The 15,697-nt window shown below is 49.2% G+C and overlaps 1 protein-coding gene across 1 annotated transcript; it reads left to right on the top strand.

Annotated features, from left to right (window-relative positions):
* The first annotated feature begins 10,100 nt into the window (after positions 1-10,100).
* Positions 10,101-14,899, top strand: LOC140207547 (uncharacterized). Its single transcript, XM_072276084.1, has 2 exons — positions 10,101-10,311; positions 13,906-14,899. Exons 1-2 carry the CDS (start codon positions 10,269-10,271, stop codon positions 14,772-14,774), a joined length of 912 nt encoding a protein of 303 aa, XP_072132185.1. The 5' UTR covers positions 10,101-10,268; the 3' UTR covers positions 14,775-14,899.
* Positions 14,900-15,697: the final 798 nt, after the last annotated feature.

Here is a 15,697-nt window from a genome sequence, read left to right as displayed (position 1 = left end):
CTCCCAGCCCTTGTTATCCATGGACGGTATTTATCCTCGTTTGTACTTCTCGGACTAGCAGACAAACTGATCAATATCATCGCATATCTGTCGAGCCGTTGACTTTTGGCTGCAACCAGCATCAAAACACAGTGAAAGGCTCTTTTTATGTTCAGTTCGGACCATTCAGCACATCGAGTTAAAACGTCAGGAAAAATAAACCGAATATATATTATTGTGTTGTATTTACAGTGAAAGGACGGTTAATATTGTCAAATAAGTAAATACGAATATATACCTCTCTATTAACAACGCTGCCAATTTCGAGCATCTGCAAAGCAATTGTCATTGTTGGTACACATGCAATGAATGCAGGTGCTCTGTCCTCACTGTCTTCTTCATCAAGTTATGGTATTGTTGCACTGTTTGTAACTATAAGTTATAATTATGTGGTTTTGTCAGTTTTTTTCAGTCTTGGTTTGTCCTGTGTTTTGTGATATCACACCGGAGGAAATGATGTATCATTTCTTAATGCATGCATTACTAAATGACAATAAAAGAGAACGACGTGTCTTCGTAAACATATCATAAAAGCTTGACCTTGACATCTCCCCAGAATCTACCTTCTCTCACCTTTAATGCATGCCATCTGGTATTAATTACTTCAACTCTGGGAAAGCGACACACCTTGTCTACTCTAACTCTTCCCCTCATAATCTTCTAAACGTCTACTAGATCTCCCCTCAATCCCCGGTGCTCCACAAAAAACAAACCATGTTAATCCAACCTTTCATAAACGCACATTTCCTTTAATCCGGCAACGTCCAGGTAAACCTCCTCTTCAACCTCTTCAAAGTCTGAACTTCCTTCCTACAGTAGGGTGACGAGAATTGTATGCAGTACTCCAGAAATAGCCTAATCAGAGTTTTATAAATTTGCAACATAACCCCTTCACTTTTGAACTTAAGGCTTCGACTAATAAGAGCAAGTTTCATCTTATAAAAGCAAGGTTGATCGATGAACCTCCTTATCGATCTTCGCTTTCAGCTCAAGCGGGTATAACTTCAGGTTAAAAGGTATATTTATTATCAAATTATACAAATCTTCTTCTAATTCAGGTGGAAATGAAACCAAGAAGGAAACAAAAGGCGGCAGGATGATCAACGCACATATCCCCCACTGCAGACGGAGATTAAATTCCTGATATCAGTGGATTCAGCATTAATCGGGAACTCGGGATCAACGGCGTGAACAAGTATTCCGTAGATTGAGCAGCCAAACTCAGTGTGTTTATTGTTATAATGTTTCTCGTTGTGAACAATGAAAGTACAGTAACCTCGGCCGGCACATGTCCAATTAAATCGTCGCGTCATTGCATTACGTCAGAATGGAACAAAGAACGTCAACACATTACGCGACATCCTCTGAAACCTACACTTCCACTAAACCTGTGTCCATCGTGTTAGATGCAGCTGATATGGAGAAATGGTGACCATAGTGAACACAAGTACCTCTCCAATACTTTTTAATCATCTGTATGAAGCATCTCTTCTTCCCCTGCTTCAAGGAGAGAATGGAGTATTCTCCGCTGATATCTGAAATGTTCCATGTTCCTGGTGAAACCCCGCTGCATCGGTTCCATTGCATTCACGCAGGAAAGTTAAGAACTCTAATCAGACACATATTATATAGGCATTTCAGTGTGTGTTTCTTGGATTTCCATCATCTGCAGATTTTCTCTTGTTTGTGAAGTATTATATATTATTATGTCTTGACCCTTCTGGTCAGCGAAGGCAGATATTCGGAATGTGTTCAACACCACATTTGAAAAGGTTATTGATGTTTGAACATCCGTTTTCTTGTCCTTCTCTGCATCACGAGAATGCCGTCACTCTATGTGAATCTCCCAGCCCTTGTCATTATCCTTGCCTGCCCTTCTCGGACCATCAGATAAAATGATCAATTTCATCGCATATGTGACGAGCCTTTGGCTTATGACTGCAATCAGCATCGAGACACAGTGAAAGGCTCTCCTTCTGTGCCGTTCCGTTCGGACCATTGAGCACATCGAGTTAACACGTCAGGAAAAATAAACAATATAGATTGTTGTGTTGTATTTACAGTGAAAGGACGTTTAAGATTGTCAGATAAGTAAATACGAATATCTACCTCTCTGTTAACAACGCTGCCAATTTCGAGCATCTGCAAAGCAATTGTCATTGTTGGTACACATGCAATAAATGCAGATGTTCTGTCGGTTTAAGTATTTGCACCAACTCGAGAGACATGTGTACAGTGACTGAATTGTTTTGCTTCATAGTGGTATGAACTTTGATGGCAGCTGGTTTACTATACGAGGGACTGCATCAATACGCAGCGCATACAAAATTCTGGAGGACCTCCGCAGGTCAGGCAGCAATAGAAATGAATAAACGGTCGACACCTCGGGTCGCGGCTTCAACAGGACTGGAAAGGAAAGGGGAAGATGCCCAACTACGAAGTCTGCGGAAGGAGAGGAGGACAAGCTAGAAGGTGTTAGGTGGCGCCAGGTTGATGAAATAGAGGGACGAAGTAAATGGCCTGGGATAGTAAGTGGAAAATGCCAATAGGAAAGAGATCAATAGGAGAGAGGATCATGGGAGAAAGGGGAGGAGGAGGGGCAGCAAAGGGAGGTGACAGGAAAGTAGAAAGAAGGGTATCGGTCCATAGTAAAATGAGAGGGAAAGGAGAGAGGGAAAATACCGGAAGATAGAGATATCCATGGTCATGCTTAATATCGGACGTTACCTAGGTGGTATATATGCTGTTACATCTCGAACACCACAGGAAGAAGAAGTCGGGGAGAGACAGATGGGGGAAAGATAAAAACGAAGGCAAAGTAACACGATAGGAGGAGAGATAAAGACAGCGATAGGGAGAGACACCGTGGGGGAAGAAAGAGAGAGAAGGCGGAACAGAGGAGAGACTAGGGGAAGGAAAGAGGGATATCAAAGGACGGGGAGAATACGCGTGGGAGACAGGATCGGGGACGAGAGACTGCGAGGGAAGAAAAGACAGAGGGACAGAGACTGGGTTGAGAGAAAGTCTGCGGGTTAGAGAGTGAGAGGAGAGATGGCGAATGGACTGGAGAGACTGGAGGAGAAAGACGGTGGAGAGAGAGAGGCGGTGTAGAGAGTGGCGGAGAGAGAAACCAGGGGTGCCATAAGGAGGTGGCTAGGAACGGACCCAAGTGCAAGACACAGACACTGAAGTACTAGGGACAGGACTAGGATACAGGGCGAGGGCAAAGACATGGACAGGAAAACCGGGAACCCGGAACAGGACTGGACAACAGAGCTAGGAGCCCGGGCTTGGACTCCGAGCCAGAGACTGGACAAGAACCCAGTACCTGGGTCTTGTCTCTGGCTCGGACCCCAGAACTAGGCACGGACGAGGTTTGGCTGGCAGGCAGGACGAGGCTGGAGTCTTAAAGCTTGAGGATAGAGACTTGAGGCGAGGCTTGGCAGGAGGCAGGAGGCTGGAGTCTTCAGGCTTGAGGCTAAAGGCTAGGGACGAGGCTTGGCAGGAGGTAGGAGACTGGGGTCTTCTGGGCAGGGTGCGGTACTCCTGGGCAGGACGCGGATCGCCACCCAACTGAGGCAAGGGACAGAACCAACCGCAGGTAACGGCAAGACGGCCTGGCTTACCTGACGGAGGCAAGGGACAGGAAGGGACAGAACCAGCAGCAGGGTAATGGCAAGACAGCCTGACTCACCCGACGGAGGAAAGGGACAGGAATGGAGCTGGTACGGGATGGCTCCAGGACAAGACTGAAGGCGAGACGAGGTGAGAGTTACCAGCAAGACCAGGCAAGGCTCAGGCAATACAAGGCAAGACTAGAACTTCGGGCGAGGCGAGAGTTACCAGCAAGACAAGGCAAGGCTTCAGGCGAGGAAACAGAAGGGATACAAGGAGTAAGGACAAGAACAAACCGGTAGCCATGCGCTGGTCTCTGAAGGTATTTATGCAGCCAGCCCCAACGAGAGTCAGCTGACTCAATTAGAGCTCAACAAGAACAGAAGCAGGGTAGACAGGAAAACCTGGAGCAAGGGTCGTTCGACCGGACCGTGAACCGGAATACGGACTTCACGGACTGGACTATGACAGGGGGAGAGATAGACTGGGAAGAGAGAGAGAGAGAAAGAGAGAGAGAGAGAGAGAGAGAGAGAGAGAGAGAGAGAGAGAGAGACTGAGAAGGTATAGAGAGACAGACTATGGAGGGAGAATGGGGAGAAAGATAGAATGGGAAGAGAGACACGGGAAAGAGAGACTTGGAAAGAGTGACTGTGAGAGAAAGATTCGTAGAGAAAAACCGAGAGTCGGAGGGGAAAGGGAGACTGCGATGGCAGAGGGACTAGCAGACAGAGCCCGGGATATGAGATAGACTGGCAGAAAATGCAATTGGGTGAGAGGGAGAGAGAGAGTGATGGAGAGAGAGAGAGACAGAGATTTGAAAGATTTCGGCGAAATCTCGACTGGTTACTGCTTGCCAAGATGCTGGCTGTCTTGTTGAGTTATTCCAGAATTTTATGTGTATAAACTGGATTTCCAGAATCTGAAGATTTTCTGTTTTTTGTGGTTTATCTTCTACAATATGGAGACCAGCTGGTGCCTAGTCTCCACTCTCGGGACACAAAACAAACCAAACTCCTTAATGACCTTACGGATTTACCACATGCTTTTGTTTCAGGCGCTGCGGGAGCTGTGGTAGCGGGAGGAGAGGGAACGTCCCGGTACTGTGTACAGAGGGTCTTTGCTCTCCTATCGGGCCCATCAGCAGAAGGTGGTCGAATTTGAAGCGTTCGTCAGTCGGTGTTTCGGGCCGAGTCCTCTCATTGGCACTTCCTAGTCCATGGTGATTAGATGGGACGGAACTTGTGAGGTGCCTCCAAGGAAGGATCCTAAATCCAGAGTAGGAGATGTACTGGATCTGGTGTTGGGTAATGAGTCTGGCCAGGCAAGGGGTCTTTCAGTGGGTGAGCAGTGACCACAGCTTAAATTTTAAGATAGTTATAAAGATGGGCATTCATCTTGTGGGAGAGTTTAAAACCGGAGCTACACAAATTACATGAGCATTACACAGGAACTAGGGAGAGTGATTTAGGAATGGCTGATTTTGGGAAATTCCACATCCAGCATGTGGAGGCTGTTTAAAGATTCACTGCACCAAGTACAGGGCAGGCACGTCCCAATAAGCGGCAAAGACAAGGATGGCAAGGTAAGAAAACCGTGGGTGTCGAGGGACGTCGTGAATTCAGTCAAGAAGAAAAAAAAATGGTGAATTATACACAGATTAGGAAGCCAGAATCAAAGAGCACTGGAGGGCCACAAGGAAGGCAGAAAAGAACTCAAGAAGGGAATTAGGAAAGGCAGGGGGGCTATGAAATGTCCCTAGCAGGTTGGATTAATGAGAGCCCTCAGACATTCTACACATAGATCAGGAGCAAGAGGGTAACTAGGGAGAAGGTTGGACAACTCAACGATAAAGGGGGGTGGGGGATATTTACCAGGATATGAAGGATGTCGTTGAGGTACTTAATGAGAACTTTACGTTTACATTACCAAGGAGAAGGATGTATTGGATGGGGAGATCAGTACCGAGACGGTTAACATGCCAGGACATTTTGCAGTAAAGGAGGAGGTATTGTTGTTTCTCTTAAATAAGGTGGATGTCCGCAGGGCCTGATGGGATATGCCCCAGGTAATTGGGAGAGGCAAATTAAGAGATTACATGACCAATATCTTTGTGTCCTGCCTGGCCACAGGCCAGGTCCTTGAGGACTGCAGAGTAACTAATGTTGATCCAATAATCACGAGACATAATCCTGGAAACTAAAGACCGGTGAGTTTGCACCAGTGATTGGGATGCTCATAGGATAAGATTTATGAGCATCTGGAGAATGATGACCTAATTAGGGAGAGACAACGTGGTTTTGTGTGGGGAAAATTGTGTCTTATTAACCTGATAGACTTTTTGACGAGCTGACGAAGGTGATTGACGAAGGTAGGTCTGTGGATGTCGTTTACATGGTTTTTTGGAAGGTGTTTGACTCGTTCCCTCATGAGTCTGGTCTAGAAGATTAAAATCCCTGTGATCAATGTTGAATTGACAGTTTGAATTCAGAACTGGCTTGCCCATAGACGACGGAGGGTGGAAGTGGAAATGAATTCTAGATGGAGGTCGGTGATTACTGGTCTTCCACAGGAATTTCTACTGAGACCTCGGCAGTTTGTGATATGTATAAATGAGGTGAAGAAAAATGCATATATTTGGGTTAATAAGTTTGCAGATGACAAAAATATCGGTGGTGTGAACAGCATAGATGACTGCAAAGAATACAGCGGGATATCCGATCAAGCATTTGCAGCTTTGGGCAGAGAAACGGCAGATGGAGTTTAACCTAGCCAAATGTGAAGCGTTGTAATTTATGAAGTCAAATGTACAGAGCCAGCACATTGTTAAATGTAAGACTCTTAAGCGTTAATGAGCAGAAAGATCTTGGGGTACAAGTTCATTGCTCCTAATAAGTGCCTATGCAGGATTACTGGGTGGTTAAAAAGGCAAATGGCATGGTTGCCTTTGTCAGTTGAGGATTTGAGGTTAAAAGTCAGGAAGTTATGTTGCAGCTTTATAAAACTCTGGTTTCACCATGTCTGCAGTATTTCATGCTGTTCTGATAATCCAATTATATAAGCATGTCAAGGATTTGGAGAGGATGTAGAGGAAATTCACCGAGATGTCTCCTATAAGTTGAAGAAACTTGTGTTGCTTTCTCGGAAGTGGCGCAGCAGACGCTAGATCTGATGAAGGTTTATAACATTATGAGAAACATAGAGAAGCCGATGTCTACTACCACCAGAGGCCGCAGATTTAATGTGAGAGGAGATAAGTTCAAAGGAGGTGTGAGAAGCAAGTGATTTTACACAGAGACTGGTGGGTGGCTGGAGTGTGTGTCTGGCCTGGTGGTAGAGGCTGATACATGATGATTTTTTATGAAAAAAATAGATAGGCACGTGAATGTGAGGAAAAGGGAGGAATATGAGCATTGTGCAGATAGAAGTGATTGGTTTAGTTCGCCATTTGATTACTAATTTAATTGGTTCGGCACAATATTGTGGGCTGAACGGCCTGTCCCTGTGCCGGGCTGTTCGATGTTCTATGTCTATGTCTCATAACATTGTTAAGTCTGTGATGCTTCAATGGGATTTTCAGTTCAGTGTATTTATTTTCAGTTTACCACACCGAGCCCCAGAACTTCTTTCAGCACTTTTTCCAATGTTGCCAACCCATTCCTTATTTCCACCAAGGATTCCCACATCACTCTCTGGGACTGGGAGAGTTTCCCCATCACCAGGCTGAGGAAGAGCAGGAACCCGTCTGTCGAGATTCCCTTCTCTGTGAGTTATGTGATTGCCTGTCAACGTGTTGAGAGACAGACTGAGTGAAAGAGAATGGAGAAGACAATACCTGCTCAGTGATGGGACGTCCCAGTGACTTTGAGGACAGCAACAGACAGCAGGTAACTTCTTCATACATTCTGCAAATTTCTTGGTTCAGTCATTAACAGCAAACACTGACTGTGGAAATTACAAATCAGAATGTTATCAGCCACAGAGCTCAACGGCACAAAAACAGGCCCTTCAGCCCGTCTAGACCATGCCGACACATTTTGTTTCTGTCTACTCCCATCTACCCGCAACATCACCCGAAATATCCCTCCCATCCTTGCACTTAACTAAATTTCCCTTGCATATTGAAATTTAACTCGCATCCGCCCCTTCGGGAGGCAGCTCATTCCACACCCTCACCAACATCTGAGTGAAGAAGTTTCCTCTAAGTGTCACCAACAATATTCCCCCTTAACCTATGACCTCTGTGACGTGAAGGAGAAGACGGCGTGGAGAACGGAAGTGGGTGGGGAGGGGGAGGACGATGGTCGGAAAGGATCAGAGCGAGTGCGGACAGGGAACGAGAGAGGAGTGATTATACTTACTATATTTCAAATAAAGTAATGACTTGAACTTGCTGCAAAGTTACTAACCATACCATGTACACTCTCAACCAAATTATTGACACAGACGATAAGTGGCAATGGGCGTAACACTGGGAACACCACTAGGCAGAAACCTCGAGTCCAAGAAACAGCCTCCTACCATCACTCTCCGTTTCCTACACACAAAGCCAACTGTGCATCCGATTAGCCAGCTCTCCCTGGATCCCAAGTGTTCTAATTTTCCGCAGCAAATTTCCATGCTGACCCTTGTCAAAGGCCTCACCGGTGTCCGTATCAGCCACGATGCTGGGACAGAGATATCAAAGATCAGAGGATACCGCTTTAAGCAGAGGTTTAGAGGGCTCTGAAGAAGTGATTTTTCACTCAGAGGGTAGCTGAAATCCGGAACACACTGCCCGAGTGATGGTGGAGACAGGTCCCTTCACAACATTTACGAAGTGGATGAGCATTGAAACTGCCGAGATACAGTCGGCTATGAACCGAGTGCTGATAAATGGGGCCAGTGTAGACAGTGAGTGGATGGTCAGAACAAGTATGGCCGGCCAAAGGCCTGTTTCCCTGCTGTGTGATCCACCACTCCGGACATGACAAATTAACGATGGTGGCACCGCAAGGCATTGATTTCAAAACTCCACACCCCTCTCCAACCTGAAATAAACTAGGCTGCTCCCCTTTGTCACCATTGTGAATATATGTTTCTGTCAAGGTAACATGCAAATTGGTCACTTTCCTCGAAACAGCTGGAAATTAATGACGTTTCTGTATCTTCTTCCATTAATGTTGTTTCCCTACAGGAAAACTAACCCTCTCACTGTGTCAGAATCAGTGATTAAATCCGGCCCCAAACACTGTGCTTTCATCCCTACACATTGTAACTTGAACCATCTCACTGAGGGTCTGATGAAGACACAACCCCTGCCCTCTGCACATGTGATCACATCTATCCGAATTTCTAATATTCTGATTCAGTCTGAAGGTTATGGTACATCCAGCCCGTATTCTGTCCTGACAAACCATGTCTTCCCACAGCTGGTTCCACCTGTTGGTGTGTCCTCTTTCCTCCACCTCCAGGGAAGCTGCATCTCCACACAAGCTCCTCGCTGGAGAAGACTGCTCATCACCGTGACACAGGAAATCACATCGTTGTCTCTCTCTCCTGAAACCGTGTCTGACTTGCTCACTTCCAGGCTCAGCCTCCTCCTCCGTCACTGGGCTAGTAGACAGCCTCTGTACCCCTTCACCCCTGACCATGCTTCCCCAGTTTAAACTCTCCCTCTCTGCAGCCCTGTCGGAAGTTGTGAGAGGCAGATTCCCTTTAAACAAAAGTTGTTGGGAGCCTGGAATGTGTGCTTAGTTGCTGGCTGAGGCAGATAGATTCTGGACTTTTCAGAGACACTTGGATAGACACGTGAATGTATTTAAGACACGGTGGGATAGATTCTTGCATAGTAGGGGAATTAAGGGTTTTAGGGAAAAGGCAGTAGGTGCAGATGACTCCATGGTCAGATTAACCGTGATCATATTGAATGGCGGAGCAGGTTCGACAGGCCAGATAGCCGACTCCTGCCTCTATCTCTTACGTTGTTTCTTATGTTCCTACCTACAGATGCTGGATATGTGATACACAGGCAGATATTACAGCTGAAGTTCGACACTTCCGGGAGCATGTAAAGTAAAATAAAATCGTGAACTTGTCCGATCAAACAGTTTGTCGGGTTCTGTTTTCACAGATGGTCTCAGGCATGCTGCTTTTTCCCAATTGTGTCTGTGAGCAAACACCGCTAAAGAAATGAATTAACCAGAAAGTTGATACAATACACAGGAATAGTGTGTAGAGAGAGAGTTGGGGGCAGAGAGAGAGAGAGAGAGAGAGAGAGAGAGAGAGAGGGGAGAGAGAGAGAGAGGAGAGGGAGAAAGAAAGAGGAGGGAGAGGGAGAGAGTAAGAGGGGGGAGAGGAGAGAGGAAGAGAGAGAGAGAGAGAGAGAGAGAGAGAGAGAGAGAGAGAGAGAGTTTGAGAGGTCAGTATTTCAGAGTTGGCGTCAGTCGGAGACGACAGGCGGAAGAAGCACCGACTAGCGAACGGATCCTTTCAGAGCAGCGGAAAGAGACTCGCTCCGACGCTCAGGAACAGAAGGAACAGGCAGACAGAGAAGCGGCCAGTGAACGGATCTTTTCAGAACAACGGGGACTTGTTCCGAAGGCCGTGAACAAGAGGAATTTGCGAACTGAGCGAGAATGAGGAACCTCAGACCCCTCGCCTTCTGCTTCCTCTGTTACTGTGAGTGAGACTGAGGGAATGAAACTTCCCACCACACCTACCCCTCCCCTCTGATTGTAGTTCTGCTCCCTCATCTTCGACTTCCCTCCTCAGTCCACACTCCGGTCACCGACTCTCGTCTCTCTCTTTCTCCTCATACATCATCATCCTCTCACACCTCAGCGCACCCTCCTCCCTCCAGCCTCGCTCCTCCGTACTCTCTGATCCCATTCTGACTTCCCTCCGTCTTTCCCCCCTCACCCTCATACTCCCTCTCTCCATCAGCTCCCCCTCACCCTCACACTCCCACTCTCCAACACCTCCCCTCACTCCCCAGCAGCAGTTCCTCCCACTCTCATTATCCACTATTTGGACTCACCCCCCCCCACCCCATCCTGACTACTGTCCGACGCTGAATCTCTCTCTGTGTTCAGTCCAGTATACCACCCCCGCTATTTCAATGGGTGATGGTTACAGAAGCGCTTTTGTCTACCAGAAGAATAGAGTTAGTGTTCGTTCCGGAGACTGGAACCTACAGGCATTCAGAGCTGCGTGAAGCAGATGGAGAAAAAGAGAGAAACTGGCCTGTAGGGAGAGGGGTGACACAGCGGCATCAGAGAGAGAGAGAGAGAGAGAATGGGCTGTACAGAAAGAGAGGGACACAGCGGGATCAGAGAGAGAGAGGGAGAGAATGGGCTGTAGAGAAAGAGAGGGACACAGCGGGGTCAGAGAGAGAGAGAGAGAGAATTGGTTGTAGAGAGAGAGAGAGGGACACAGCGGGATCAGAGAGAGAGAGAATGGGCTGTAGAGAGAGAGAGGGACACAGCGGGATCAGAGAGCGAGAGAGAGAGAGAGAGAATGGGCTGTAGAGAGAGAGAGGGACACAGTGGGATCAAAGAGAGAGAGGGAGAGAGAGAGAGCGAGAGGGCTGTAGAGAGAGAGAGGTACACAGCGGCATCAGAGAGAGAGAGAGAGAGAGAATGGGCTGTAGAGAGAGAGAGGGACACAGTGGGATCAGAGAGAGAGAGAATGGGCTGTAGAGAGAGAGGGACACAGCGGGATCAGAGAGAGAGAGGGAGAGAATGGGCTGTAGAGAAAGAGAGAGACACAGCGGGGTCAGAGAGAGAGAGAGAGAGAATTGGTTGTAGAGAGAGAGAGAGGGACACAGCGGGATCAGAGAGAGAGAGAATGGGCTGTAGAGAGAGAGAGAGGGACACAGCGGGATCAGAGAGCGAGAGAGAGAGAGAGAGAATGGGCTGTAGAGAGAGAGAGGGACACAGTGGGATCAAAGAGAGAGAGGGAGAGAGAGAGAGCGAGAGGGCTGTAGAGAGAGAGAGGAACACAGCGGCATCAGAGAGAGAGAGAGAGAGAGAATGGGCTGTAGAGAGAGAGAGGGACACAGTGGGATCAGAGAGAGAGAGAGAGAGAGAGAGAGAGAATGGGCTGTAGAGAGAGAGGGACACAGCGGGGTCAGAGAGAGAGAGAGAATGGGCTGTAGAGAGAGAGGAACACAGTGGGATCAGAGAGAGAGAGAGAGAGAATGGGCTGTAGAGAGAGAGAGGGACACAGCGGGGTCAGAGAGAGAGAGAGAATGAGCTGTAGCGAGAGAGGGGGACAGCGGCATCAGAGAGAGAGAGAGAGAATGGGCTGTAGAGAGAGAGAGGGACACAGCGGGATCAGAGAGAGAGAGAGAATGGGCTGTAGAGAGAGAGGGGGACACAGCGGGATCAGAGAGAGAGAGAGAATGGGCTGTAGAGAGAGAGAGGGACACAGCGAGATCAGAGAGAGAGAGAGAGAGACTGGGCTGTAGAGATAGAGAGGGACACAGCGCGATCAGGGAGAGAGAGAGAATGGGCTGTAGAGAGAGAGAGAGGGACACAGCGGGATCAGAAAGAGAGAGAGAGAGAGAGAATGGGCTGTAGCGAGAGAGGGGGACACAGCGGCATCAGAGAGAAAGAGAGAATGGGCTGTAGCGAGAGAGGGGGACACAGCGGGATCAGGGAGAGAGGGAGACAGACAGACAGACTGGGTGCGCTCCGTGAGAGAGGGAATAATGGAGAGAAACTGGAAGGGAGAGAGAATCTGGGGGAAACAATGAGCTTGAAGGTGAGAGACTGGGCGATATGGGAGGGGAAAGAGACGGGGAGAGAAAGAGACGTTGGAGAGAGAGACGGGCTGTGAATTTGAGAGGACAGAGAGACCAGGAGGACAGAGACAGGGCATGGAGAGCAAAAATGATGGAGAGAGAGAGAGAGAGAGAGAGAGAGAGAGAGAGAGAGAGAGAGAGAGAGAGAGAGAGAGAGAGGTGAGAGAGTGGGGGAGAGGGAATTGCGTTAAGAGAGAGCACGAGACAGGAAGAATGGGGATCAGGAGAAATATTGGGAGAAGTGACTGGGAACAACGAGAGATTGGAGAATGAGAGTGGGACTGGGGGACGCCAGCGAGATTGTAGGGGAGAGGCTGGTGGGAAAGAGAAATTGGGTGAATGAATGGGGAAGAAGAACGAGGTTGGGAAGGATGGGAGAGAGAGGGACCTGGGGTGTGACTGAGGTAGAAAGAATGGGGGACGAGAGATAGAGAGAGAAAAGGGCATTGGGGTTAAGAGAGGGATTGAGGGGTCGAAAGAGAGAAACTGTAGAAACAGACCAGACTGTAGGATGGGAGAAAGACACTGATGAAGAGTAAGTGAGGATAGAGACTGGGAAGGGAGAAGGAGAGATAAGTCAAGATAGACAGGTTGTGGGAGAAAATGAGGGGTGTCGAAGGCGAGAGAATGACTGGGAGGACACACTGAGAGAAATGGAGGAGAAAGAGGCAGTCGAGAAAGATGGGGGTAGAGAGGATCAGGGAGAAGAGAGACGGGGAGGAGACGCTATGGAGCGAGACTGTGGAGAGGGAAATAGTGAAAGAGGAAGATATGGGGATGTGGCTGGTGGGAGACTGTGCAGAGAGGGAGAAACAGTCTGGGGCAGAGAGAAAGAGAGAGACGGGGTGATGGAGAGTGCGGAGAGAGGGAGACTGGGGGAAGGAAGAGACTGGAGAGAGAGATAATCTGGGAAAGACAGAGTGGAGTAGTGAATGGAGAGGTGGGGTGGAGGTCAAAGAGACAGAGAGAGACGGGGAGAGAGACTGATGATATAGAGTGAGGTTGGGGTGACTGGGTGGACGGAGAGACCAGGGAGAGCGGGGAGGGGTCCTTTGATGGGGAGATAGGCTCGGGTGAGGAGAGGGATCTGGTATGGGAAAAGTGATTTGGAATGAGCTGACAGATAAGAGAAGGGAGAGATAGGGGGTTTGGAGAGACCAGGGGAAGGAGAGAGACGGGGTGAAAACAGATACCAGGACGGTAGTGAGCTGAGGAGAGAGACTGGGCAGAAACACGCACAAAATGCTGGAGCAACTCAGCGCGAAACGTCAACAGTACCTTTTTTCCACAGATGCTGCCTGGCCTGCTGAGTTCCTCCAGTATTTTGTGTGTGTTATCTCGCACCATCAAACAGCGCATGCGCACCTGCCACATTGTCGCAATCGTTCTGATGGTACATTTCCCTCCCTTGCTCTCCCGCTCCCCACCCTTCCTCCGACATGACCCTCATTCCCTCTCTCTCTCCACAGGGATCGCCCTTCCCGCGCTCTGCGGCCGTCCCCTGCGATTCTCAGACAAGGCGGTCCCCCTGGGACGGGTTCCTGGCTGCCGGCGGGAAGCGGGGGGTCCCGGGTTGGACGCAGACGGGGATATAGCCATCCTCCTGTCCCGTCTGCAGTCTGAGTTGGAGTCACAGCCAGAGCTCAGTGCAGCCTGGAGCCGAGCGGGACTCGAGCTCGGTGAGAGTTCAGGAGGGAGCGGCCCCTCCATTAGCGAGGAGCTGGCCCGGACCGTCATGACCTATACCCTGGAGCACCCTCCTCCACCCTCCACTCCCTTTTACCTCATCTTCAATAGAGAGACCCGCCTGTGCCTGGCCTCCAGTCTCCAGACCCAAACTACTCCAACCTCCTGTGTGGCCTTCCGGACTTACCGCAGCCTTCTGTCCCGGGCACTAAAGGAGCTGAGGGAGAGGGAGGGGGTGGACCATCCTGGGACAGTGTACAGAGGGGCCTCACTCCCGTTCCGGGCCAAACAGGGGCAGACGATCGAGTTTGGAGCGTTCACCTCGGCCTCGGCTTCCCGGGAAGTGGCGGAGGCTTTTACCGGAGGGGATGGGACCCTGTTCCACATCCGAACAGCCAGAGGGGTCCCGGTGGGCTCTCTCTCCCCCTTCCCCGGTGAGAGGGAAGTGCTGATACCCCCTTGCGAAGCGTTCCAGGTCGATAAGATCCTGAGGTCAAAGGGGCCGTGGGGAGGGGACGGAAGGGTGGAGATCTTCCTCACCTCGGTGGAGCTGCTCCGGGGGATCTCCGGCGGCAGAGAGGGTGGGAGCCCCGGAGTACCGGCACTGCTGGGGTTGGGGCTGCTGCTGAGCTCGGGGATTCCGTGGTCCTGAAGTCAAAGGAAGTGTCGGGTGAGAGCGCGAGAATGCGGGTTAGGGCCTTGAGGGGGAGCTGCTCGATGGTGAAGGAGATATCGCTGTCTGTCCTAAATTTAGCTCGATAGATCATTTTAACTGCTTACGGAATAACACAAACCGAAGACTTTTGTAAAACATAATAAAAATAACAGTTAATTTGATTCACTCTGTTCCAGCAGCCTCCCTTCATAAACGGGAAACACACTCTAAAATTCCACAGCCCCGTGTCAGTCGCAAAGTAATCCCGTTGCCCCACGATGTCCCTGAGCCCTGTGTCCGTCCCAAATTAATCCCATTGTCCCGCCCTCTCCTCACAGCCCGGTGTCAGACCACAAACTGACCACACTGCCCCGCTCTCTCGCTGCAGGTCGGTGTCCGTCCCCAAAGTAATTAATTGTGGGAAGTGCAATTATGATGCTCTCAGTCTGGAACCTCGGAACATAAATCAGGAAAGCATGTGCTCCGGGAACTGCACAGTGGGAATGTGGGGGGATTTTAGAGAGCGCTTGCAGGGGCTTCTGGATAGATTTGGCACATTGAGGCATGGAAAGGATGATAGTGTGAAGGAACCGTGGTTGACAAGCGATGTGAGACATCTTGTCAGAGGAAGAAATCAGCTGATTTAAGGTTTTGGAAGCAAGGTCAGACAGGGTTGTAGAGTCACAACGCAGCCGGGGACAAAATGAAGAGTGAGTTAGGAGAGTAGAAAGGGCCTCAAGGTGTCTTAACTAGAATTGAGGAAACCCCAAGGCTTTCTCGATGTCCGTGGAGAACAGGATGACCAGAGTGAGGGTAAGTCCACTCAGGGATAGAAGTTGAAACACGCGCTGGAGTCAGTGGAGGTAGGGCAGGTCCTTACTGAAGACTTTACTTCAGTATTCACCAGTGAGAGGGATCTT

This window comes from Mobula birostris, chromosome 13 (genome assembly GCF_030028105.1).
Source record: "Mobula birostris isolate sMobBir1 chromosome 13, sMobBir1.hap1, whole genome shotgun sequence".
Lineage (NCBI taxonomy): Eukaryota > Metazoa > Chordata > Chondrichthyes > Myliobatiformes > Myliobatidae > Mobula > Mobula birostris.
The sequence above is the reverse complement of the archived record's forward strand: the minus strand, read 5'-3'. Positions and strand labels throughout refer to the sequence as shown.

Coding starts and splice junctions, on each gene's coding strand:
- LOC140207547 (XM_072276084.1), top strand. CDS start 10,269: ATGAGGAACCTCAGACCCCTCGCCTTCTGCTTCCTCTGTTACT. Junction 10,312..13,905: donor CTTCTGCTTCCTCTGTTACT/GTGAGTGAGACT, acceptor CTCTCTCCACAG/GGATCGCCCTTCCCGCGCTC.